This window comes from Chiloscyllium plagiosum, chromosome 6 (genome assembly GCF_004010195.1).
Source record: "Chiloscyllium plagiosum isolate BGI_BamShark_2017 chromosome 6, ASM401019v2, whole genome shotgun sequence".
In the NCBI taxonomy this organism is placed as follows: Eukaryota; Metazoa; Chordata; class Chondrichthyes; order Orectolobiformes; family Hemiscylliidae; genus Chiloscyllium; species Chiloscyllium plagiosum.
The window spans coordinates 57086474-57113825 of NC_057715.1; the positions used below are offsets into that span (position 1 = coordinate 57086474).

General features: G+C 40.4%; 1 protein-coding gene across 8 annotated transcripts in view; it reads left to right on the forward strand.

The window, feature by feature from the left end:
- Positions 1-27352, forward strand: part of dlg2 (discs, large homolog 2 (Drosophila)) — a 968837-nt gene that overhangs the window by 27699 nt on the left and 913786 nt on the right. For all 8 annotated transcript variants that reach the window (XM_043691613.1, XM_043691618.1, XM_043691619.1 and 5 more), the window contains one exon: positions 7359-7490. In XM_043691613.1, coding sequence (XP_043547548.1) covers positions 7359-7490 — 132 coding nt within the window. The remainder of the gene's footprint in view (positions 1-7358; positions 7491-27352) is intronic.

The following is a 27352-nucleotide window of genomic DNA, read 5'->3' on the forward strand; positions in this document are numbered from 1 at the left end:
TGACCTATCCTGTTACTGCTATCCAGATGTGTTGTAATTTCATCCTTTATAATAGACTCCAGCATCTTTCCCACCACTGAGGTCAGACTAACTGGTTTATAATTTCCTGCTTGCTCTCTCGCTCCTTTCTTGAAAAGTGGTACAACATTAGCCACCCTCCAATCCTCAGGAACTGATCCTGAATCTATCAAACTCTGGAAAATAATCACCAACACATCTACGGTTTCTCGAGCCACTTCCTTCAGTACTCTGGGATGTCGACCATCAGACTTTCAGAGCTAACAGTCTCTCCAACACCAATTCCTGGCAATTATAAATTCCCTTCAGTTCAGGTCCTTCAGCTACTGTTACCTCAGGGAGATTGCTTGTGTCTTCCCCAGTGAACACAGATCTGAAGTACCAATTCAACTCTTCTGCCATTTCTTTGTTCCCCGTAATATATTCCCCTATTTCTGTCTTCAAGGGCCCAATTTTAGTCTTAACCATTTTTTTCCCTTTCACATATCTAAAAAAGCTTTTGCTATCCTCTTTTTTATATTTTTGGCCAGTTTACCTTTGCACCTCATTTTTTCTCTGCATATTTCCTTCTTAGTAATCCTCTGTTGTTCTTTAAAAGCTTCCCAGTCCTCCATTTTCCCACTTATCTTTGCTATGTTATACTTTTTCTCATTTAACTTTATATATTTCTTCAGCCACGGCCGCCCATGCCTCCTCCTAGGATCTTTCTTCCTTTTTGGAATGAACTGATCCTGCGTCTTCTGCATTATATCCAGAAATCTCTGCCATTGTTCCTCCACTGTCATCCCTGCTAAGGTATTGCACCATTGAACTTCGGCCAGTTCCTCCCTCATAGCTCCATAGTTCCCTTTATTCAACTGAAATATTGTCACTACTGATTGTACCCTCTCCCTTTCAAATTGCAGATTGAAGCTTATTGTATAATGGTCACTACCTCCTAATGGCTCCTTCACTTTGAGGTCCCTGATCAATTCTGGTTCGTTGCACAATAGAGAATTCACTCTTCTGGGTGAAGGAATCTCTTCATCTCAGGACAGAGGCCATTGCATCTGTGCTGATCTATTTACACGAATCCCACTTTCCAGCACTTGGCCCAGAGCCTTGACTGTTTTGACATTTCAAATGCTCAACCATTTACTTTCTGAAATGCTGTGAGATTTCCTGACTTTACTATCCTGTCATGCTCTGTATTCCAGATTCCCACCACCTTCAGAGCGGAAAAAGAATCTCCTTAAACCCCCCTCTCAAACTCCTGCCCTTCACTTTTAACATTTCCCCTTTCAACTAAGGGGAACAGTGCATCTTCTCCACCTTGTCCATTTCCCTCATCTTATACAATGCAATCAGCAAACTCCCCCCTGCAATTTGCTCTAAAGAAAGCAATCCATGTATGCAATCTATTTGTTACTATAATGCTGCAACCCATGTAATGTTCTGGTGAATCTCGTCTGCATTTTCTCCAGTGCAATTACGTATAGTATGGTGAACAGAATTGCATGCGCTACTCCAGCCGTGGGCAAACCAAATTTTTTCTCATCTCCAGTATAATCTCCCTGTTATATGCCACAGCTGATAAAAGTAAGTGTTCCATATATATTTTAACGACCCTATTAACCTGTCTTGCTGTATTCAGGGATCTTTGGACAAACGCCCCAGGATCAATCTGTTCCTTTATACTTTCTAGTCTCCTGCAATTTATTGAGTACTTCGTTGTCTTGTTACGACAAAGTGCATCTCCTCTCAATTTTCAGGGTAAAATACCATGTGCAACTGATCTGCCCATCTGGCTAATCTGTTCTATCTTCCTGTAACGTAGGACCTTCACCCTTGCCATTAACTTCCTGGCCAATTGTTGTCATCCACAAACATTTGTCATTCTCATCTATCACAAACAATAAGTGTCCCAGCACCGATCCCTGTGGTGTCACTGGACACTGGCCTCCAGTCACACAATCAGCCTTCTACCATCACCCTATGTGATCTTGAACTAAGCAAATTTTGAATCCAACTTGTTAATTTACCCTGAACCTTTTGTAAAATCATTCTCCCATGTGGAACCTTGTCAAAGGCTTTACTAAAGTCCATGATCCTAGCTAATCTCAGTCCTAAAAGGCCTACCTTATATCTTTAAACTGTGGTGCTTGGTTCTAGACTCCCTAGTCATTGGGAACATCTTTAATGTTTTTATCGTGTGTAGTTCTTTGAATCTGAGATCCTAAAATCCCCCACCCCCACTTCTTCTAAACTCCAGCAAATGTAGGCCCCTCTGAGCCAGTCTTTCTCTTTCTACATCAATCTTGTCATCCCAGAAGTCATTCTTGTAATACTTTTGTTGTACTCCCTCCACAGCCAAATGTCTTTCCTCAAATGAGATCAAAATTCCAGGTGTGGTCTCACCAAGGCCTTGTATGATTGCCACAAGATATCCCTGCTCCTGTACTTTTAATGGCTTTGAGGCCAACATACTATTTCCTGCATTTACAGCTTGCTACATCTGCGTGCTGGCTTTGATTAACTGGTGTCAGCGACACAAAAAACTGCAGATGCTGAAATCTAAGGTAGACGAGCAGGAGGCTGGAAGAACACAGCAAATCAGGCAGCATCAAGAGGAGAAATCAATGTTTTGGGTGTAACCCTTCAGGACTGGGGGGTGGGTGTAAGGGGAGCTGAAGTTCATCGACTTCGCCCACAACTTCCACCCTGCCTTTAAATTTACTTGGTCTATCTTGGGACTCAGTGATTAGCATTGCAGCCTCATAGCTCCAGGATCCCACGTTCGATTCCAGCCTCGGGTGTGGAGTTTTCATGTTTTCGCTGTGTCTGCGTGGGTTTCCTCCCACAGTCCAAAAATGTGCAGGTCAGGTGAATTGGCCATGATAAATTGCCCATAGTGTTAGGTGCATTAGTCAGAGGGATATGGATCTGGATGGGTTACTCTTCGGAAGATCGATGTGGACTGGTTGGGCCGTAGGGCCTATTTCCACACTGTGGGGAATCTAACCTCTTCATTTCCATCTCCAATGACAGTCTACACACGGGCGTTTACTATAAACCCAGACTCCCATAACTACCTGGACCACACCTTGTCCCACCCAGAATCCTGCAAGAATTCCATCCCGTTGTCCCAATTCCTCTGCCTCTGTCACATCTGCTCAGATGAAGAGACATTCCACTCCCAAGCATCCCAGATGTCCATCTATTTTGAGCAACATGCTTTTTCCCCCCTCTGTCATCCAGACAGCTCTCCACCCCACCACCTCCATTCCCTGCTGCACTGCTTTTAACCTCCCCATGCAATAAATTCAGGGTCTCCCTTGTCTTCAATTACCACCCCACCAGTCTCTGCATCTAACATATCATCCTTAAACACTTCCATCAACTCCAATTAGACCTCACCACCAAGAACAACTTTCCCTCTCCACCCTTCTCTGCCTTCTGCAAGGACCATTCTCTTCTCCCATCCTTGGTTCATGCCACTCTCCTCACCAACTCCACTGAACTTCCAGGTACCTTCCCCTGAAACTGTAAAACATGCAAAACCTGCTGGCACACCACAGCCAGGACCCCAAACAGTCCTTCCAGATGAGAGAGGTTCACCTTTTCTCTCCAAGCTGGTTTATTGTACCTGGTGCTTCCGTTGTGGTCTTCTCTACATCGGTGAGACTAAACGTAAATTCGACATGTTTCACTGAGCAACTCGGCCATGCTTGTGCTTCATCTGACCTCCCAGTCATCACCCATTTAAATTCCCCTACCCATTCCCTTTCTGATATGACCATTCTCGACCCCCTCCATTGCCATAGCAAATCAAACCGCAAATTGGAGTAATAACACCTCATCTTTGGCCGAGGCAGCCTAAAACCCGGAAGACTCTATACTGAGTTCTCCAATTTCAAATAACCTCCCTTCCATTTCGTTGACTTGCTTTCCAGCCCCTCCCCCTCCCCCTCCCCCTCCCCTGCAGTTCATCTGCAGCTCCTCTTACACTCAACCCGAGCCCTGAAGAAGGGTTACACTGGAAACATTGACTTCTCCACCTGATGATCCCTTGCTTGCTGTATTCTTCCAGCTTTCTGCATGTCTACCTTTGATGAACTGTGTACAAGGAAACCCAGGTTTAATTGCACCGTCGCTCTCAATTTATCACCATTCAGATAATAACCTGCCTTCCTGCTTTTGCAACCAAAGATAATAACTCCACATTTATCCACATTATACTTCATCTGCGCATTTACCCACTCATTCAACATGTCCAATCTTTACTGAAGCACCTCTGCAACTTCCTCACAATGCATCCTCCCACCCAGATTTGTCTTCTGCAAACTTTACCTTTTTTATATTGATTAAATATTACATTTAGCTCTCTCATCTAAAGTATTAAACATGTACAGTACAACCACTGAATGAGACTGGCAGGGGAGTATTTTGTTCAGATAATTATCATTCGTGAAACTGATCAGATCGTAAACAAGTGGTAATTTATGAGTGCCGCTATCTGGCAATGTACGCCATAATGTCGTTTAACTTATAACCGATCTATCGTAAACAAGCGGTAATTTGAGTGCTGGTTATTGAACATTTCTCGGTTATCCAGCAATGCACTCAATAACGGCTTTTAATTGACGACTGAATGCTGAGATGCCTAATGCCGTTTTTACAGGACCTTGAGCCCATGTCCGGATATTCCAAAATTTGGATAGTTGATGTTTGGATAATAGAGGTTGTACTGTATTATGAATAGCAGAGGTCCACGTACTGATCCCTGTGCTATTCCACTCGTTACTGGCAGCCATTTGGAGATGTATTCATTTATTCCAATTCATTGTTTCCAGTCTACCAACCATTTTCCCTATCCATGCCAATACACTACCCCATCTGGCGTGCTTTAATTTTACGTGTTAATTTTTTGTGGGCCCCTATCGAATGCCTTCTGAAAATGTAAGCAAACTGCATCCAATAACTTCCCCCTTACCAAATCTACGAGCTAGATCCTTGCAAATTTCAGTAGATTTATTGAGCATGATTTCCCTTTTATAATTGATGCTAACTCTGTCCAATCCTGCCATTGTGTTTTCCAAGCGCTCAGCTATCAAATCTTTTATAATGGAACTCTAGCATTTTTCCTACTACCAGTGTCAGGCTAACTGATCTATAATTCCCTGCCTCCTTTTTTTTATAAATAGTGGGTTTACATTAGCTGCCGTCCCATCTATAGGAGCTGTTAGAGTCCAAGGTGTAGCTGACTAACATATCATTTATTTATATGGGCACTTCCTTAAATACCATAAAGGTGCCACAGCTTTTTAGAATGAAAACACTTTTGATCTCATTTGCAATCTGAGCAGATGCTTTTATGGTCTGAAGGGATCTGGCGCAGCCATTAAATGATCAAATTTATTTTGCAATACCCTCTCAAATTTGATATAAATCTGCTCATGATGTTGCCTGTCAGCCTCCAGGCTCATCCAAAAATAGCCTTTTATGCCTCTTCATGATCAAAAGAAGCCTCCTTAGAAATTGAGGCATAAACCTTTCAATCTGTCAACTTGGTTTACATGAGCAGTGCCTACTTTTTCTGACTATCTCATCTGCTTGCAATCTTTTGGAAAAAATCAAGCTCAGCCTACTTTTGCAACTAATTTGGGAACACTTGCACAAATTTAAACAGCTTGCCTTCTGTCTTGGGTTGGTGTCAGATTCTTGCTCAGCAGCATGTTCCCCAGAATCTGCTTTTTCCTTTTCTGAGAAGTTTCAGCCTAAAGCTCATATACCCTCTTACAGTATTTACTCCTTCCTACTTTACTTTTCCGTTGCGTGAAATGTTCTTTACTTTTGAGTTCTAGAGAAAAGCATTGTCATTTTCTATTTCAAGCTGCTTCGTCTGTAATTGAGGTGTTGCTAATGCAATTAAATAAACATATCGTTTCAAATGTTGCGCTATTACCATTTTTGCCTTTTTTCTGTAATAGTTAGCTAATTTACTGGTGACAGACCTTGGAAGACTAACTTTAGGTAGCACCCAAGTGTTGCTGAGCACTTCATGATTTTCCTTTTTCTTGTTGGAATGGGAACTATGCTATTGCTTGTACATTTTGCAGCCCTCACTTTTGACCCACCAAGATAGGTAATGTGACAGAGTGCACTTGCTCTTGCTGGGATTGACCACAAGACTCTATTTTCTGTAAGTGTGTTTTCAATTGCTGTGAGTTAGAGTTGTTACTGTACACTCAGAAGTCACCTAAAGTACACTAGGCAATTAAATAAACCTTAAATGGTGGCTGGACATTTGAGTCAGAATGGCATGATTTGACTTTTGCTCTAATCTGTCCATCATTATGAAGGCAGAGATTTCCTTTGTGACGGCATCCCTTGAATAAATCTACCTTGGTGATATAGACTGCTTTACCCATCATATCTATGCAGTCTTCAAGCTGGAGTATTGGGTGGCAGTCAGCATTGGTCACTGCATTAAATTTTTGACGTCTAATGGAGCCATCTAGCACAGGCAAAAGCACAGTTGGGAGTTCCAGCTACTGCAGCTCTATAAGTTGCTGCTTCACCATGAAGTTAGTTTCTTCCCTTTCTTCCGTGTGACTGATAGAAGTGATGCCTTAGAGGCATGCCTCTCCACTTTACATAACCTCACGTAGAGGTAGGATGGTGCAGCTTGGACTGTGCATAAATCCATAATTGCAATGAACAGCCGCATTAAGTCTGCTTGATGTTCTACACAGTCGTTGGCATAAGGGAGTCCAAGTATGCTAATACTCCTTAATTGGTTAGTTAGGGTTCATTGTGGGCTTCACCTTCATCATTCTCCAAATCATCCTTGCTTTGCCCTTTAAGTTAGTGGCAATGAAGCCGACTGTGCTTTTTTTAAAATTTGTCCCCTCTTGGTGGTATTGTCTCCTCATATTGACATACAAGTTTTTGCTTGTTTTCCCTTGATTTGGGGTTTCAATAAGATAACATGCTTCCCTGAACTCTTTGGCTACTCTGCATGGGCCATTGAATTGGTCTTTTAAGGGTTCACTTGGTATTGGTCAGAGCATTAACATAATCTAATTAGGAAGCTTATCTTTGATTTTCATTAAAGGTTTGTAGATGATAATGCCTATGATTGTTGGCTCAAGCACTAACAGGAGCTTGGGATACTTGGCCTTCAGGAGGAATTGAAATCAATGAATTCCATCTTGGGTTGCCTTTCAGCTGTTTGGTATTTCAGTGGTGCACTTATGAAAGGGTTGTTGTCTTGCCTGTTTGCAGTCAAAATCTGAGCTGATGATGTGGGAAGAGACATTCAGAATATTCTCTAAGTCAATTTTCTTTTTGCTTTTTAGACACTCAACGTGCTTTACTGCTTCTTGAAGACTACTGTTCAAAGCTGAAGAAACCAGAGGAAAAACAACTTAAACGTGCTGTTGAAAGAGTTATAAGTATCTTCAAAAGTGGATTGTTTCAGGCACTACTAGGTATGTTTTTTAAAAAGAAAGCAGGAGTGAAATAAGGATTGTTTTTGTATTATATGGAAGAGATTTTCATTTGAAAGGTATTAATTTTATTGCTTTCATGTTTCTTATAATATTTAAGAAATAAGCTGAGATTATTTTAAGCAGTTGAAAACAGGGCTTAGAGCTCTAAGTCTTACTGTGATGGAAGTATTACCTGAAATGTAATGGCATAATTCATCAAGCCCAAATTAGATTGGGTCTTTCACAGTGTAACTACTTTGCTACAATACTATTCATAAATTATTAATAGTAATATTAACATTTCCCAGAAAATATAAATCATATACTGTAATGGAAAGTGACATGGGAGCTTTCCTAAAGTTCCCATAACTTTCATTTCAACTTTTTATCAGATCAGAATTTAAGAAAAATATTAAATAGTAATGCATCAGAAGGTATTGTGTCTACCTGGCTGCTTTGAAGTGTAAGATCTTGAATTAAAATAACTTACTCAGAGATTGAGGACTCATTTAATAACTAGCACAAACTAGCTTTGCTTTCTTGCTGTTTTTTGACAATCATAAAATGAATTTTTTTTAACCTTTTTAGTTGTAAAGAAATGCATTTTGCCCTCTATTAATTCTTACATTTATTTTAGTTTCACTGTTGTAAAATGTCAGGTCTTGATTTCACTTAATTTGGTTTCTGCATGTAGCATTTGTCTACAATGAGAGTAGGAAATTTTATGTAAATCATTAACATCTGCTTTGGACAAAGGGTTGGCATTTAAAATACTTTGGGGCACAGTTTGAACTGTTAATGCCATAGAAATGTTATACCAGTTGTGCCTATTTGTAGTTTGTGCAAAAATAGTTGTATTGTGAAGTAATGGGTATTTGTACTGTTGTCTTTTGAGCTGAACAAGGCACAATGCGCAACTCGCTATTTTCTGTAAATCTTAGTGTGATAATGTTATGGTTTAACGAGGTGCATTTTGTCCTGGTTACTTAATGAAGAAAGACTAAGAAAGATGTGGTGAGCAGTCCGCTCAAAGCCAATAAAGTAAACAGCTTGTGAAGCCTGTTTTTTTTCAAAGTTAGAACAATAGATGCAGCCTGAATGGGTGGTGTCAAGCTCCCAGAGAACCAGAATGTTTTTAGTTTTAGCTTTTTGCAGTTGCTGGGGTTTTGAAGGCTGGATGTGGAAGCTCATATTCCCCTCTGTTACAGCTAAAAACTGGGGTTCTCTTCCTGCTGCTAGAATTGCACGTAGGACAATCATTTTTTACTCAATTTGCCTTTGCCAAGGCTGTGTTTAAAAAATGTTAATATATTGGAAGTGAAGTTACCTGCCAAAGGAGCATCAGTCTGAAAGCTTGTGATTTCAAATAAACCTGTTGGATCAAAGCCTGGTGTTATGTGACATCTGACCTTGCATCCCTGTCCAACACTGGCATCTCCACATCATGTCCTATATGGTTGCAGTAAGACTTCTTTGCTCCTGTACTCCAGCTCTCCTGAAATAAAGGCTAATATACCATTTGCCTTCCCAATTGCTTGCTATACTTTCATGCTTACTCTGAATGACAATGCATTTGTGCATTATGTCCATTTTTAACATCAACGTTCCCTAGTCTATCACCATTTAATCAATACTCACTGTTTTTTCCTTCCTACAACTTCACTTGTACACATATTATTGCATCTGCCATGAATTTGCCCACACTTTCTCACCTTGTCTACATTGTCTTGAAGGATCCTCACCATACTTTTTTCATTGGCAAACTTGGAAATATTACATTTTGATTCTTTCATCCACTTCATTAATGCATATTATGAGCAAGTGGGGCCTAACCACTGATCCCCTTCCCCAACCCACTGTCACTGCTTTCCACTGGTATTAGGGAAAATACTAGAGTCCATTTAAAAGATTTAATAGCAGGCCACCTGGAAACAGTGAAACATGGATTTATGAAAAAGAAGTCATGCTTGGCCAATCTACTGGAATTTTTCAAAAGATGTAATAGATGTGTTAATGAGGAAATAATGTTGAATGTGCTTGAACTTCCCAGAAGGCTTTTGATGAATTTCCATAAGAAATTAGCATGTAAATTTTAAAATGTATGGAATTGGTGTAGTGTACTGACATGGATAGTGAAATGGTTGGCAGGCAGGAAGCAGTAAAATAGGCCTTTATTTCAGTGGCAGCCAGTGACTAATGTAGTACTGCAGGCATCAGTGCTTGGACCAGCTATTCCAATAGATATTAATTGATTTAGATGGAGATAAATGTAAGATCTCCAAGTTTGCAGATGACTCAAAGCTGTGTGGGAGAGTGAACTGAGGAAGATATAGCGATGCTTCAATGTGACCTGGTTAATTTGAGTGAAGTTTGTGATTTGGATCTGACTATATTCATGGTAGTTTAAAAGAAAGAAGGGTAGCTCTCAGAAACCCATAAAATTCTAACAATTAGTCAGGGTAAATTCGGAAAGGATGTTCCTAATGACTGGGATCACAGTCTAGACTGCATGATTCTTCAGAATTGAGATGAGCAGAAATGTCTTCACCACGTGACAAGCCTTTGGAATTCTCTGCCACAGAAAGCAACTGAGGTCAAAATATTGAATGTTTTCATGAGTGGTTAGATATACAAGTAGTTCTCCAATAACATGGTATTGCATTCAGAAGCAACACAGTGTTATAGAAAATAGTACAATATAAAAATAGGGTTGGGGCAAACCACCAAAAATATCAGTAAAAATTGAAACAAAAGTAGTAGTTAGTCTAATTTAAATGATCTCACAATCTAAGTAATTCTTTAAATCCTATATTTTAATGAAGTAGTACAATCAATTTAACACTTTAATACTAAAACCTCTGACTACAGCACTGTACCTTTCATGAAGCTCTTCACCAGAAAGTGATTGAGCCAACTGACCATGTGATGCCAACAGAGAAGCTCAGTTGTCCTGAAGATTCTTCCTTGGTTTGAAATAAAGTTTGTTCTAAATGTAGACTACAATTCCCACTTTCAAACTATGTTTCAAGGCTTGCAGAGCTGATTACATTCCTGTTTTAGCTGAACACACTGAATTTGCATTTTGCAGACTGAGGCTCCTGAGGCTGGGTTTTGCAGTTCAGCTAGTGCCGGGGATAGAATCATGTAACAGCGAATAGGAGTTCGCTTTGTATAAAAAAAGTCCACAATTCAAATACTGCGTTCCAACCTAATCGTGTTTAATAAATGTGTGATTTAGGAGAACTATCTTAATTCTTAGGGATTAAAGAGTTGGGGAGGAAGTAGGACCAGGGTATGGAGTTAGATGATCAGCCATGATAATATTAAATGGCAGAATAGGTTCAAAGGGTTAAATCGCCTTACTGCTTTTTTCTATGTTCCGATCCCATGTTCTTTAATTTTGCACAGTAACCTCTTACGTGAGACTTTGTTAAAAGCTTTTGGGAATATCAAGGCATTTTTAAAATCTTATACCTTTTGATTAGTAATATTTTAAAAAAAAACACTCCAAGCAGTTTGTCGAACATGATTTACATTTCATAAATCTAGAATACTTTGTCATCTTGTTGCTATTGGAATGGACTAGTCAGACCAAAGGGTCTGCTTCTGTGCTGTATGACTCTATTTTTCCAGTGTCCTGTTATTATATCTTTTTTTTTCTATATAGACTTCAGGATTTTTTTTACTATTGCTGCTGGTTAACTGGTGTGTAATTTCCTTTTTTTTGCACCTTATTTAAAAATATACAATCTTCCAAGACCGTTGCAGAATTTATAGAATTTTCAAGATGACAACTATTATTATTTTCATGGCCAACTCGTTTGTTGCTCTGGAATATGGATCATCAGCCCCTGGGAATTTACTGGATTTCAGCCCCATTAATTTATCCAGATTATTTTATTACTAGTCCTAACCTCCAATTCTTCCTTCCCAATAGACCCTTGCTTCCCTAGTAATTCTGAAAAGTTAGGTCATAAGATTATATGAAAGAGGAACTGATGTAGTTTGTTCAGCCCTATGAGCCTGCTCTGCCATTCAAGAGAATCATGGCTGTTCTAATCCTGCCATTTCCCCATAACCATTGATTTTCCCCTGCTGATCAAGATTCTATTTCTGCCTTAAGCATACACAAGGACTGTACTCCCACAGCTCTCTGTGGCAAGGAGTTCCAAAGACACTCAACCTTCCGAGGAAATTCCTCCTCATTTCAGTCTTAAATTGGCACCCTTTAATTTGAAGATTGTCTCATGGTTCAAGACTCTCCCATGACAGGGAACATGCTCTCAGCATTTACCCTGTCAAGAATTACCCTGTATAGAATTCTATATGTTTCAATCATATCACCTTTCATTCTTCTAAACTCCCAACAAAAAGTCCTAACCTGTTTAACCTTTGTTCATAAGGTAATCCCTCCACACTGAGGATTATTCAAGTGAACCTTCTTTGAACGATCTCTGATGAAATGATCGCTCCCTTAAATAAGGAGACCAAAACTGCTCTCAGTACTCTGTTATCCCACCATTACCTTGTACAGTTGCAGTAAGACTTCCCTATTCTTATCCTCTAACTGCCTTGAAATAACAGTCCATTCACCTTGCTGATTATTTGCTACATCTGTATGCTAAACTTCTCTGCTTTCTGCACAAGTACCTTCAAGCACATTTATGTTACAACTTTCTGCAATTTTTCTCCATTTAAATAATACTGTTTAAAACAATTGTGGTCACAGCACTGGTTCCTGTGGAACTCCACTGGTTACAGTTCACCATCCTGAAAAAGAGATCCTGTTAGTCGATTCTTTCTCAATGTCAACATATTACTGCTGTCTTATAACGTAACCTTTAGTGAGGTTATGGAGTCATACAGCACGGAAACCAATTCCCTTGTCCAATTCAACCATGCCAATCTGACATCCCAACCACCTACTGCCACTCCCCTACCCACACATATCTATCCAAATGCCATCAAATGTTGCAACTGTATCTGCCTCCACTATTCCCCACTTGGCAGCCTGCACCAGACATCGACTGTCCTCTGTGGGAAAGATTTACTCCTCGGATCACCTCCAAATCCCTCCCCTCCCATCCCCAAACCCATGTCCTCAAGTCTGAGACTCCCTCACCCCAGGAGAAAGATTCTGGCTACTCGCTTATTTTAATTCCATGCTTGCCTTGTCTTAATATGGCAGCAGTCTTGTGCAATTAGCATGGCTGAAAGTGGGACTCTCAAATGGAGAAAATTCAATGTGAAGTAAAAAGAATGGAATCAGTACTACTTTCAATATGGTGAACTAGCCATGAACCACAGCAAACTGGAAAAGATCATAAGAACCATATGCCAACTTGTATTTGCTCTGTTGTTCGATAAGATTGATCTGAACTTGGTTTCACCTCCATTTTCCTGCCTGCATCCTATAAAACCTGACAAACTGTCTCTCATTTTTGATTGTATTCAGTGAATACACTTTCACTGTTGTCTGTAGTAGAGATTTCTAAATATTTATGACATTCAGTAGAAATGCCTCTTCGTCTCAGTCTTAAATTGACCATCCTTCATTCTGGAATAATGTCCCCAATTCTAAATCCACCCATGGCATATAACACACTTTCAGCATCTTCTGTCTTTCAGCATTATGGGAATGTCACTTTACAATCTTGATTAAGAAATCCCTGAAGGAATCTTGACCACATGATCAAGAATAAATATAAAAAAGAATTTTGGATACTGGAAACTTTGAAGCACAAACAGAAAGGACTAGAGAAAGTTAGCAGCTCTGGCAACATCTGTAAGAGAGAAGCAGAGTTAATGTTTCGAGTCATAGTCGTAGAGATATACTGCACAGAAACAGATCCTTTGGTCCAACTTGTCCGTGCCAACCAGTTATCCTGAATCAATCTACTCACTTATTAGTATTTGGCCCATATCTTTCTAAACTCTTCCTTTTCAAATACCCATCCAGATGCCTTTTAAATGTTGTAATTGTACTGGCCTCCACTACTTCCTCTGGCAGCTCATTCCATACACACATCACCCTCTGCGTGAAAACGTTGTCTCTTAGGTCCCTTTTAAATATTTCTCCTTTCACCCTATACCTGTGCCCTCTAGTTCTGGACTCCCTCACCCCAGGGAAATGTCCTTATCTTTTTACCCGAGTCATGCCCCTCATGACTTTATAAACCTTTATAAGGTCACGCCTCAGCCTCTGATGCACCAGGGAAAACGACCCCAGTCTATGTAGCCTCTCCCTATACCTCAAACCCTCCTATCCTACCAGCATCTTGGTAAATCTTTTCTGAACCCTTTCAAGTTTCACACCATCTTTCCTATGGCAGGGAGATCAGAATTACATGTAATATTCCAGTAGTGGCCTAACTAATGTCCTGCACAGCTGCAATATGACCTCCCAACTTCTATGCATAATGCACTGACCAATAAAGGCAAGCATACCAAAAGCCATCTTCACTATCCTTTCTACCTGCAGCTCTACTTTCAAGGAACTATGAACCTGTACTCCGAGGTCTCTTTGTTCAGCAACATTCCCCAGGACCTTACCATTAAGTGTTTAAGTCCTGCCCCTGATTTGCCTTTCCAAAATGCAGCACCTCACATTTATTTAAATTAAACTCCATCTGCCACTCCTCCGCCCGTTGGCCCATCTGATCAAGAGCCTGTTGTACTCTGAGGTAACCTTCTTCGCTATCCACTACACCTCCAATTTTAGTGGCATTTGCAAACTTACTAACCATACCTCCTAAGGTCACATCCAAATCATTGAGAAATGACAAAAAAGTGGTGGACGTAGCTCAGATCGTTGTGGCACACTGCTGGCCACAGGCCTTCGGTCTGAAAAGCAACCCTCCACCACCACCCTCCGTCTTCTGTCTTCAAGCCAGTTGTGTATCCAAATAGCTAGTTCTCCCTCTGTTCCATGTGATACAACCTTACTAACTGGTCTACTGTGAGGAACCTTGTTGAATGCCTTACTGAAGTTCATACAGATTGCGTCCATCACTCTGCCCTCATCAGTCCTTTTCATTGCTACTTCAAAAAACTCAATCAAGTTCGTGAGACATGATTTCACACACAAAGCCATGTTGACTATTCCTAAAACGTCCGTGCCTTTCCAAATACATGTAAATTCTGACCCTCCGGATTCCCTTCAATAACGTGCCCACCGCTGATGTCAGGCTCACTGGTTTATAGTTCCCTAGCTTTTCCTTACCACCTTTCTTAAATAGTGGCACCATATCAGCCAACTTCTGGTCTTCTGGCACCTCACCTGTGGCTATCGATGTTATAAATATCTTAGCAAGGAGCCCAGCAAACACTTCCATAGCTTTCCACAGAGTTCTAGGGTACACCTGAGCAGGTCCCAGGGATATATATACCTTTACACATTTTAAGATGTCCATCACCACCTCTATAATATGGACATTTTTTCAAGACGTTACTATTTATTTCCACACATTGTCTATCTTTTATATCCTTCTCCACAGTCAACACTGATGCAAAATACTTGTTTAGTATCTCTTCCATCCCCTGCGGTTCCACTCATAGGTGGCTTTGCTGATCTTTAAGGAGCCCTCTTCTCTCCATAGTTACTCTTTTGTTCTTAATGTATTTGTGAAATCCCTTTCGATTCTCCTTAACCTTGTTTGCCAAAGGTATCTCATGTCACCCTTTTGTCCTCCTGATTTCCCTCTTACTCCTACTGCCTTTATACACTTCTAGGGCATCACTCAATTTCTGCTGTCTGCGTATCATATGCTTCCTCCTTTAGTCGTGATCAGAACCTCAATTTCTCTCGTCATCCAGCATTCCCTACACCTGTCAGCTTTGCCCTTCACCCAAACAGGAGCATACTATCTCTTGATTCTCATTATCTCATTTTTGAAGGCGTCCTAATATCCCTTTACCTGCGAACATCCTCCCCCATCAACTTTTGGAAGTTTTTGCCTAATACTTTCAAAATTGGCCTTCCTCCAATTTTGAACTTGTAACTTTCAGATCAGGTCTATACTTTGCCATCACCATTTTAAAACTAATAGAATTATGGTTGCTGGCCCTGAAGCGTTCCCTCCACTGACACCTCACTCACCTATCCTGCTTTATTTCCCAAGAGTAGGTTGAGTTTTGCACATTTTCCAGTAGTTATATCCACAGACTGAATCAGAAAATTTTCTTGTACATAGTCAACAAATTCCTCTCCATCCAAGTCCTTAACATTGTGGCAATCCAAGTCTATGTTTGAAAAGTTAAACTCGCCTATTATAACCACCCTGTTTTCCTAAGATAATAGATTTCCTTCCAAATTTGTTTCTCAATTTCCCACTGACTACTGGGGAGTCTGTGGCATGAGTTCCACCCAAATAGCTTCCTTTGACGTATTCATGGGAATATCCTTCTGAAACACAGCTGTCATGTTATTCCTCATCAGAAATGCCACTTTCCCTCTTCTCTTTGTCCCCTCCTTTTTGATCCTCCTTATAACATCTATATCCTGGAGCATTAAGCTGCCAGTCCTGCCCATCCCTGAGCCATGTTTCTGTAATTGCTATGATATCCCAGTCCCATGTCCCTAACCATCCCGAGTTCATCAGCCTTGCCGGTTAGGCCTCTTGCATTGAAATAAATGCAATTTAATTTATCAGTCTTATTTAATTCTCTTTGTTCCAGCCTGTCCTGATTATTTTGACTTGCTTCTCTTCCCATTATACCAGTCTCAGACTAATCTCTTTTCTCACAATCTCCCTGCACACACACACACACCCACCCCAACTAGTTTAAATCTGTCTGAGCAGCTCTAGAAAATCTCTCCAAGTATATTGGTCCCCCTCCAATTCAGGTGCAATGCGTCCTCCATATACAGGTCACTTCTACCCCAGAAGAGATTCCAATGTTTCTAAAAGTGAATCTTTCTTCTCTGCACTAGCTCTGCTCTATCCTGCTGTTGCTAATCAATTGCTCATTGCACTAGGATTAATCCAGATAACCTTGAGGACCTATTTTTAAAATTCCTGCCTAACCACTTGTATTCTTTTCAAAGAATCTTGTGTTTTTCTCTTCCTATGTCATTATATCCAATGTGTACAATGACCTGATTAGATTACTTAGTGTGGAAACAGGCCCTTCGGCCAAATTAGTCCACACCGACCCTCCGAAGAGCAACCCACCCAGACCCATTCCCCTACATTTACCCCTTCATCTAACACTATGGGCAGTTTAGCATGGCCAATTCACCTAACCTGCACATTTTTGGACTTTGGGAGGAAACCGGAGCACCCGGAGGAAACCCACGCAGACGCTGAGAGAATGTGCAAACTCCACACACAGTTGCCTGAGGCGGGAAAAATGAACCCGGATCTCTGGAGTTGTGAGGCAACAGTGCTAACCACTGTGCCACCTCCTGCTGGTCCCTCTTTTGCTTGAGAATATTGTGCACCATCTCTGAAGTTTCTTTGGCCCTGGCTACAGGGAGACAACACACCATTTTGATGCCTCTGTCGGCTGCAGAATCATCTATTGTTGCCTTTGATGAGACAGTCCCCAATCATAATTCATTGCTTGGAACCTGGCATACCTCTGGTTATGTTAGAGCCAATCTTGGTACCCGAAACCTGGCTGTCAGTGCTACATCGCCTGAGAGTCCATCACCATCTACATTTTTGAAAACCGCATACTTGTTTGAGATGGGGATAGTCACAGGAGACACCTGCACTACCTACCTGCTACCTCCTTGCAACTGCCATCCATCACATCCCCTAGCTCCTGTAAATTCCTCATTGCCTCTAACTGCTGCTCCAACTGATCCATGCAATCTGATAGGATTCACTACCAAGCATATTTCCTGCAGGCATGATCATCATTGTTGTGGTTCTGTTCGCACAAACTTTGAATGATCATCATTAATATGGAAACATTCCCTAATCTCTCTCATCCAACGTGAAGTGCACATCATTCTATTAATGGCTAATATCTTAACAATCTACACATCCATAAAATAATTCTGTTTTTTAGAGTCTTACTGCTCTAAGAACACTGCCCCAGACTAGGTTAGTATTTATGGTTTTTTGTGTTTTTTAAAATTTATTCAAGAGACAGATCTCAATAACAGCATTTAATCATAAAAAACACCATTGTACTTCCTATTGTAGATTTATAAAAGAAAAACAGTCAGGTTACACTTTAAAAAGCCACTTAGCTGCTTCCTTGCTGTGTGCCCCCACACAGAGGTTTCACCAATGTCAGCTGTGAATTTTGCTGTTGCTTCTTCTTCAAGCAAAGTTTGTCCTGCGATGCTTGAAACCAGGCAGCCAAGACAGCAGTTTGGTTACTGCTGGGTCAGATAGCAGTGTAGGCTTCTTCCAGTGACCCTGTGTCAGAATCTTGTAGGGCATGGAGTTCCAGATCAAATTGGTATCTTAAATTAAATGTACCATAGCTCCCCAGGTAGAACCATCCACTCCTCAAAAAGAATATGCAAAACCCTGTCTTTTGGAAGTCCAAATACAACACATCTACTGTTTCCACACTATCCATTCTGGTTGAGACTTCCTTGAAAGTCTAGCTTGGTTAGACATGATTTCATGAAGCCTTGCTGACTCTGCCAATGTCTCAAAGTTTTAAATCCATTATTTTTCTAGCTATGTTGGTAACTCACCAAATACTCTTTTAGGATTGATAAACTCAAGAAGATTCTATGCATTTGAAGACTGGAATCAATGTTTATGCACATTAAAATTAATCTGTTTAGAGTAAACAGTAACCGTCAACGAATTCCAACAAGATTAGGAATGCAGCCTGCAGTACATTATTATTCCTTGACGATGCGTGTTCGTCAATTGCATGTGTTCTTAAAAAGCGAGATCACTAATGTAACGTTTGGTTTCTTCAATCTAGATCAAACTACATTAAGAAGTGACTGCGTATTTGCTAAATCAAAATATGTATAAAATGTGAATCTCTGTTCAATCAACATACACAAATGGGCTTCCACTTGCCTGCTATTTTAATTCCCCATTTTGCTGGCATCTCAGAATCTTGCCTACTGCAATGTTCCAGTGATGTTCAGTGCAAATCTGAGGGACATCACCCTCAACTGTCTTCCAGACTCAACGACGAGTTCAACAATTTCAGATCATCTCTTGACCCAAGTTTGTTCTTTTTCTGTAAGTTTTACTTTTGCTCATTCTTTTCGTTTTTTTTTGCGTGTCCCATTAGAATGCCATTGAGTTTGTACCACTAACTCTTCTGTCATTTAATATCGTTTGTCCATTGTCTCATAAATAATCAGCTCATTATTTTCTTGTTCCACTCTTTACCATTCTTAAAAACCATGGATCATCTTTTAAACTTTAAGGTTTTCGTGAAGATTTTTAGTTGAGTTGTCGATGCAGTTGTTGGTTTGCTTGCCGAGGTGGCGGGTTGTCATGCGAACGTTTTGTCACCATGTTAGGTGACATAAATGACACCACTGTGAAGCGTTGTTGTTCTACTCTGCTTGATATTTATATGATCTGGCCTGTTAAGGTGGATTGTCATTTCCGGTTTTGCTGTGCAATGGTTTGTATATGGGATCTATTTCTACATGCTCGTTGATGGCATTCCAGGTTGAAAACCACGCCTCTAGGAATTCCTGTGCATTTCTCTTGGTTAGCTTGTCCTAGGACGGTTATGTTTCCCAGTCAAATTAATAGCCCTCTTTGTCTGTATGTACTGAGATGAGGGAGAATTTGTTCCGTTTTGATGCGAGTTGGTGTTCGTGTATCTTCCATTTTCTTCGGGTCTGTCCGATGTAGTGTTTATGGCAGTCCTTCCATGGGGTTTTATCTACTACATTGGTCCTGCATGTTGTGGGTATGGGGTCTTTCATCCTTGTGAGTAGTTGGCGTGGCGTGGCTGTGGGTTGGTGTGCTACCAAGATCCCTAGTAGTTGTAGGAGTCTGGTTGTCATTTCTGATAAGTAAGAGGAAACACACCAACTCATCAAAAACCTATTCAGCGGTATCACGTTCACCAGAGAAGAGGGGAATAACAATCAGCTCTGATTTGTAGACATCATGGTAGAACGAATGACCGGTCAATTCTTAACCAAAGTATACATGAAGGCAATCCACACTGCTCACATCCTGAATTACAACAGCAATCACCCTAACGTCCACAAACAGAGCTGTGTCAGGACACAACTTAAATGAGCTCTAATGCACTGCAACACACCAGAACTATACAAAAATTAGGAAAAACACCTACACAAGGTCTTCTCAAACAATGGATACCCCTACATCTTCATCCATCGATGCCTATTGGACAGACAACTCCAAGAGGACACTATACATTCTAATACACTGGTCTATATTGAGGACATATCAGAAATGACAAGCAGATTCCTATGAAGACTAGGAATCATAGCACAACAACCCACAACCACACTACACCAAGGACGCAAGATCCCTTACTCTCAACATATAGGACCAACATAATTTATAAAATCCCATGTAATTACTGCAATAAACACTACATTGGACAGACCAATGGAAAACTAGCAATCTGGATACATGATCACCAACCATCAGCAAACTGTCACGGCAGATTTTCCATCCTCTCAGTACACGCAGTCAAGGAGGACCATCAATTTAACTTTGACAACATAATTGTCCTCGGACGAGCTAACCAGAGATATGCCTGGTAATTCTTAGAGGCTTGGTTTTCAACTTGGAATGCATCTACAAGCATGTAGAAATAGACCCCCATATATAAACCACTGCAGAGCAAAACTGGAAATGACACAATCCACCTTAACTGACAGGATCATATAAATATCATGCAAAGTAGAACAACAACGCTTCACGGAAGTCACACTAATGATACCACCGAGCATCGTGACAAACTGTTTGCATGACAACATTTCAGCTCGGCTAAGAAACCAACAATCACATTTTTTGAATGAAATCACCAAGCGAAAGTAATATTTTCATATTGTAGTGAAATACTGCACTACAAGAGCAATTTTTTTTTAAGGTAGGGGAAGGCAAAATACTGGGTGCAGTTTCTGAAATGGATTAAAAATGGCTTGAACAGGGAAAGAAAAAGTAAATGGATTTTTGATAGAAAAAGTGACCAATAGTTACTTATAGTGCAAAGACCTTGAGTTATTGCTGTTCGGTTTTGATAAAATTGTTGACCTGGGGATAGAAATGAAGCTGCCTATCAGCAGTCAACACCAAGTTTGAGAGTGAAGTGAAACAACAGAAGTAGCAACTCCAGTTGTAAAAGCTGTTTGAAAATGTTGGGGAGCTAGATAGACAACTAATGTTAGTAAAATGAAATGGAGACTGTAAATATAAGTTAACTGCTTTAGGCCACAAGCTGTAGAGTACAGACATATGCAAGGCTGATGAAACTGATGCACTGTGTGAAATCCGTAAGATGAATTAATTTCATCTTGGAATACAGAAGCAAAGAGAGGCCATACAAATTGGAGTTTGTACAAGGCAATGGTATGGCCATATCTACAGTACATTCCATAGTTGTCAAAGCCATACCACAAGAATATTGAGGCAGAAGAGGCAATTGACTTTTATGGATGTTTAAAAGTCATGATCTATAAGCTTATAATTGTGTTGTGCAATTGTTTGCATTTTGTGCATATTCAAATATTTAAATGAACTGGATTTATTCAAAGCTTAATTTTATTTTTAAAGCTGGTGATCAAAACTTTGTCAGAAAGGCATTTGTGGGCAGCAAAGATTGAGACTCCATAAGTTTTCTTTCTCTCAAAATGATTTGCAAGAGACCTACTTCCAATTGATTAAATTGCACAGAATTTGTCTCAAATGTGATTCTAGAAGTGTGACGCACAGAATGGAAACTGCGCAGATGTACCATTTCTATAATGTGGATAGTTACTCTTAAGCCTTTTCAGTTTTCAATTGATGTTGATTAAGGCTTTAGACATCTGGCATGTGTGACTATACTGACCAAATTAAAGTATCATTTAAATGGCTTTTTAAAATTAAATTTATTAGACATTCAGTTCATTTAAAAACATGCTGAATGGCTTGAAAATACATATCAGTGACTTGTACTGAATAGGATATCCTAAATATCATGTTAGAGAAGTATTTTCCATAACATTCAGATTTTTAATAATTTGGCTTTTAGCTCTTAAAGCCAAAACACTTAATGTATGACATTGCAATAGTCAATTTGAAATGTAATAGATTTTTCTACTTTTGCCAATCAAATTCTTTTCTGTTGACTTTTTAAAAATGAAGAAAGCTAGTGTGTTGATCCTGTTTTAAAATCATAATAGTCCTGTAGTAGCAGTGGAAGAATTAGCTCACCCACACCAAGGAATGGATTTTGCAGACAATGTACAGGGAAAAGAAGAGGGAGATGTGCATCAAGCACGTGTCTATCATTGGCCTGCTCAGCCTCCTCATGATTTTACAAGATTTGGGGAAGGTTAAAAATCTCACAATACCAGGTTATAGTCCAACAGGTTTAATTGGAAGCACACTAGCTTTCGGAGTGTCACTCCTTCACCAGGTGATAGTGGAGGGCTCAATCCTAACACACAGAATTTATAGCAAAAATTTACAGTGTGATGTAACTGAAATTATACATTGAAAAAAATTGATCGTCTGTTAAGCCTTTCATCTGTTTGAATACCAACCATGATAATTTCACTTCTTTCATGTGTAAATCACAAGCTTTTTTTTAAAAATGTTGCATTCTCAGGTTAGCTGTTAACAATGGTGATAGCTAGACAATATGTTGACGGTATTAGCCTCCTGTGTTCTCTGTCTATGCCATGATGTTCAGATTGATTCTAATCTAAAAAGTGAGATAACGGAGTTTTACATGAATTACATAAAACTCCATTATCTCACTTTTTAGATTAGAATCAATCTAAACATCATGGCATAGACCGAGAACACAGGGGGCTAACACCGTTGTTAACAGTTAACCTGAGAATGCAACATTTTTTTAAAAAAAAGCTTTTGTGATTTACACATGAAAGAAGTGAAACTATCATGGTATTCAAACAGATGAAAGGCTTAACAGATGATCAGTTTTTCAATGTATAATTTCAGTTAAATCACACTGTAAATTTTTGCTATAAATTCTGTGTTAGGATTGAGCCCTCCACTATCACCTGGTGAAGGAGTGATGCTCCGAAAGCTAGTGTGCTTCCAATTAAACCTGTTGGACTATAACCTGGTATTGGTGATTTTTAACTTTGTACACCCCAGTCCAACACCGGCATCTTCAAACTGGGGAAGGTGTAGACTTATTGCCTACCTGTGGCCTATTTGAGTCCCTAAATGGGTAATCAATGCATACTTAAGGCTCTTCTCTCAGAACTTCTCAAATGTAACATACCAATTGTATGATACTGCTGGCCAGCAAAAATGGAAGTGAATGTTGGGGGTTAATGGGTGCCTCCTTTTCGAGTCCAAACTGTCAATTTGTCACAGCAGTGCCTGAGTTGAATTCAGGTTTGTTCATGGCAGTCAAACTGGCCACCCAGAAGGATTTCACTGTCAACATCAGCTAGTCATGCACATAAAAACAAGTATGAAATATTTGATACAATCAGACCCACCCCTCTGTACTTGCATTAAAAAGCAAAGAGCATTGGTATAGTTTCACTATCGCATGGAGAAAGACTGGTACACCTGTTTGTGGATTAGGACAAAGCTTCAAAGGTACTCAATGCTACATAACTTCAATGAAACTCTGGACCTAAGAGCCTCAACAGTTGAAAATGTGCTGCATCTGGTGAAGTTGAAATCTTGGTCCCACCAAAGATAAATTACTCAGCCTATCTCTAAATAGTGTCCTTAAGATAAAACTAGATGTTTACCACTTATTCATTTCCTCATAGACTGGATCATTAAACTAACAAATGGAAACTTAAGCCACGCTGTCTTTCCCCTCTCGGAGCCAGTCCTTCTGATCTTAGTAATCATAACAGCACAAAACTCTGAATAGAGGACCAGGCTCTACATAAAACAAAAAAATGAAATCATTAGATCAAGATGCCTTCCTTTCCCCTCTTCTCTTCTGTGAATAATCCAGTTCATATTACAGCACTTAGGCAGAAGGGCAAAAGTTGAAAACTTTGAACTTGTAATAGAGATGCAGATTATACTCAAGAACTCCTTGAGTTTATGCACATTAAAATTTGCATTTGAATGTGGATGAAAAGTACAAATAGACTGCCTACGTAAAGGATTAAAGGAAAGTGTTTGCAGTTTGTGATGCTTTTCATGTTTCCAAACTCTCTCAAGTGTTTCAAAACTAATAAAGTACTTTGGGTTGTACTGAAGAAGATGTGGTATATGGCACGTTTGTATACAGCAAGGTCTGCCAATCACCCACATAACTGTGACTAAATCAGTTTTCAGGATGTTGGTAAGAAAGAAATATTGGTCAGAACACCAGTCAAAATTCCTGTGCTCCTCTAACAAAAGTTGTCATGATATTTTTACATCCACCTGAAATTGTAATAGTTTTCTGCTAATTGAAATATGGGGATGGGAATTTAAAATTTATAGCCATATGGGAATGGGAGTTAATGTGGATTACCAATAACAATACTAGGTAAGTGGGACTTGATGCAGAATAGGATAGCAACAGAATTTTGAAGGAACTGAAATTGTGATGGACAGAGGCAAGTTAAGAGAGCAACAAAATTGTTGAGTCTAGAGGTGACCGAGGCAAAACTGCAGTAGGAGATCTGTTAAATCTGAGATGGTGGGAGCACAACAAGGATGAAGATAGGCTATGTGGAGGGCAAGGGGATGAGACAATAACCTTGAGGTTCAGTGGGCTTCTGTGACTGCATCAGTATTTACTGTGGAAAAGGATATGGAAGATATAGACTGTAGGGAAATAGATGGTGACATCTTGCAAAATGTCCATATTACAGAGGAAGAAGTGCTGGATGTCTTGAAACGAGTAAAGGTGGATAAATCCCCTGGACCTGATCAGGTGTACCCTAGAACTCTGTGGAAGCTAGAAAAGTGATTGCTAGGCCTCTTGCTGAGATATTTGTATCATAGATAGTCACAGGTGAGGTGCCGGAAGACTGGAGGTTGGCTAACATGGTGCTACTGTTTAAGAAGGGTGGTAAGGACAAGCCAGGGAACTATCGACCAGTGAGCCTAACCTCGGTGGTGGGCAAGTTGTTGGAGGGAATCCTGAGGGACAGGATGTACATGTATTTGGAAAGGCAAGGACTGATTAGGGATAATCAACATGGCTTTGTGCGTGGGAAATAATGTCTCATGAACTTGATTGAGTTTTTTTGAAGAAGTAACAAAGAGGATTGATGAGGGCAGAGCGGTAGATGTGATCTATATAGACTTCAGTCAGGCATTTGACAAGGTCTCCCATTGGAGACTGGGTTAGCAAGGTTAGATCTCACGGAATACAGGGAGAACTAGCCATTTGGATACAGAATTGGCTCAAAGGTAGAAGACAGAGGGTGGGTTTTTCAGACTGGAGGCCTGTGACCAGTGGAGTGCCACAAGGATCAGTGCAGGGTCCTCTACTTTTTGTCATTTACATAAATGATTTGGATGCAAGCACAAGAGGTGCAGTTAGTAAGTTTGCAGATGACACCAAAATTGGAGGTGTAGTGGACAATGAAGAGGGTTACCTCAGATTACAACAGGATCTTGACCAGATGGGCCAATGGGCTGAGAAGTGGCAGTTGGAGTTTAATTCGGATAAATGCGAGGTGCTGCATTTTGGGAAAACAAATCTTAGCAGGACTTACACACTTAATGGTAAGGTCCTAGGGAGTGTTGCTGAACAAAGAGACCTTGGAGTGCAGATTCATAGCTCCTTGAAAGTGGAGTAGCGGGTAGATCGGATAGTGAAGAAGGCGTTTGGTATGCTTTCCTTTATTGGTCAGTATTGAGTGCAGGAGTTGGGAGGTCATGTTGCGTCAGTACAGGACATTGGTTAAACCACTATTGGAATATTGCATGCAATTCTGGTCTCCTTTCTATCGGAAAGTTGCTGTGAAACTTGAAAGGGTTCAGAAAAGATTTACAAGGATGTTGCCAGGGTTGAAGGATTTGAGCTATCAGGAAAGGCTTAACGGGCTGGGGCTGTTTTCCCTGGAACGTCGGAGGTTGAGGGGTGATCTTGTAGAGGTTTACAAAATTATGAGGGGCATGGATAGGATAAATAGACAAAGTCTTTTCCCTGGGGTCAGGAAGTCCAGAACTAGAGGGCATAGGTTTTGGGTGAGAGGGGAAAGATATAAAAGAGACCTACTAGGCAACGTTTTCACAGAGTGGTACGTTTATGGAATGAGCTGCCAGAGGATGTGATGGAGGCTGGTACAATTGTAACATTTAAGAGGCATTTGGATGGGTATATGAATAGGGAGGGATATGGGCCGGGTGCCAGCAGGTGGGACTAGTTTGGGTTGGGATATCTGGTCGGCATGGACGGGTTGGACTGAAGCGTGTGTTTCCATGCTGTACATCTGACTCTATGACTGCAAACAGACTGTTTCAGCTTAAGATGGTGGCTATGGAAGGAGAGAAAAACCACGATTAGTTATGAAGCTTATGACGGAGTCTTTCTAGTGGTTTGCAGATGACATTCGCAACTTATCTATCATTTCTGTCTTATTTAGCTTCCCTATTCCAAGGTTAATTAATGTTTACACTACGTTGGGACAAGAACATCACTTTCATTTAATCTCAAAGTTTGAAAATTCCTCAACACTCTATTTCAGTAATAAACTAAATTTGCCACCCACAAACAACAACAACAAGAAATAAAAGAAGGAAGTGCTGGAGAGGCTTGGCAAATCTGGCAGCATTTGCAGTGAGAAGCTGTTAGCATATTGAGTCCAATATGACACTTCAGAACTGAGGGGTTTAAAAAAATTGTTGTTTTAATACCATTGACAGAGGGGGAGAAGTGAGCAGAACAGATTAAGATTGTGAATGGTGGTGAAGGACAGATATAATGGGCATTTTACATCTATCTCTCCTTCACAGTCATTAGCAATCCCTTTGTCTTTTGTTCTGGGCACTTTCACAATCTGATCCACTCGGTCAACAGCATAAAAAGCACTATTATCCAACCCATACTGTTAGAAACGAAAATCGCTTCTCAATAATCGCTCTAGACAAATTCAGGAAAACAAAGTTTTATTAACAAGTCTGCAGAGTTGGGCACCCTTGAAAAAAAAAGGCGCGCCAGGCTAACAATGTTTCTGATTAAATACAGTACAAGTCCCTCCCCTCTATAGCTCTAAAGAGTCACGAGGTTCACATTCTCACAAAGTCTGCAACAGTTTCCCGAGTTGTTTTTCTACCCTGTAGTCTTATCAGTCAAGGACTTATTCTTCTCTGTCAGAGTTAGTGGTCTTATCAATCAAGGACTTGTTTTTCTACTCTGTAGCAGCAGATGTCTCGTCCTTTATTACAGAGAAGCATGTTTTACCCTACCCCCACGGCTCTATTCCCCTTAGACTCTGAGGTCATGCACATCTTAACTATTTGTACCGAAATCGTCCCTCACAATTCCACCCTTTCTGTTTTTAAGATGTGCATGACAAAGATAAGCCTCCTCCCATCAAGGGCCCGGGAAATCCTTGGTCTTTCGCAGCAACAGCACCTTAAGTTCCTGCGTTCCATGTTGGGGTACCGCCACTGCCTGGAGTTGGGAAATATTTTTCTGGACTAAAGATTGAACACAGGGGATCAGGCAGGGTAAGATGAGTAGAAGCATTACGCCCCCCCAGCCACCAGTAACGCCGTGCGCCACCAACTACCACCTAGGAGACCATCCCACCATCCGATGCCACCAAGAGGACGCCAGGATTG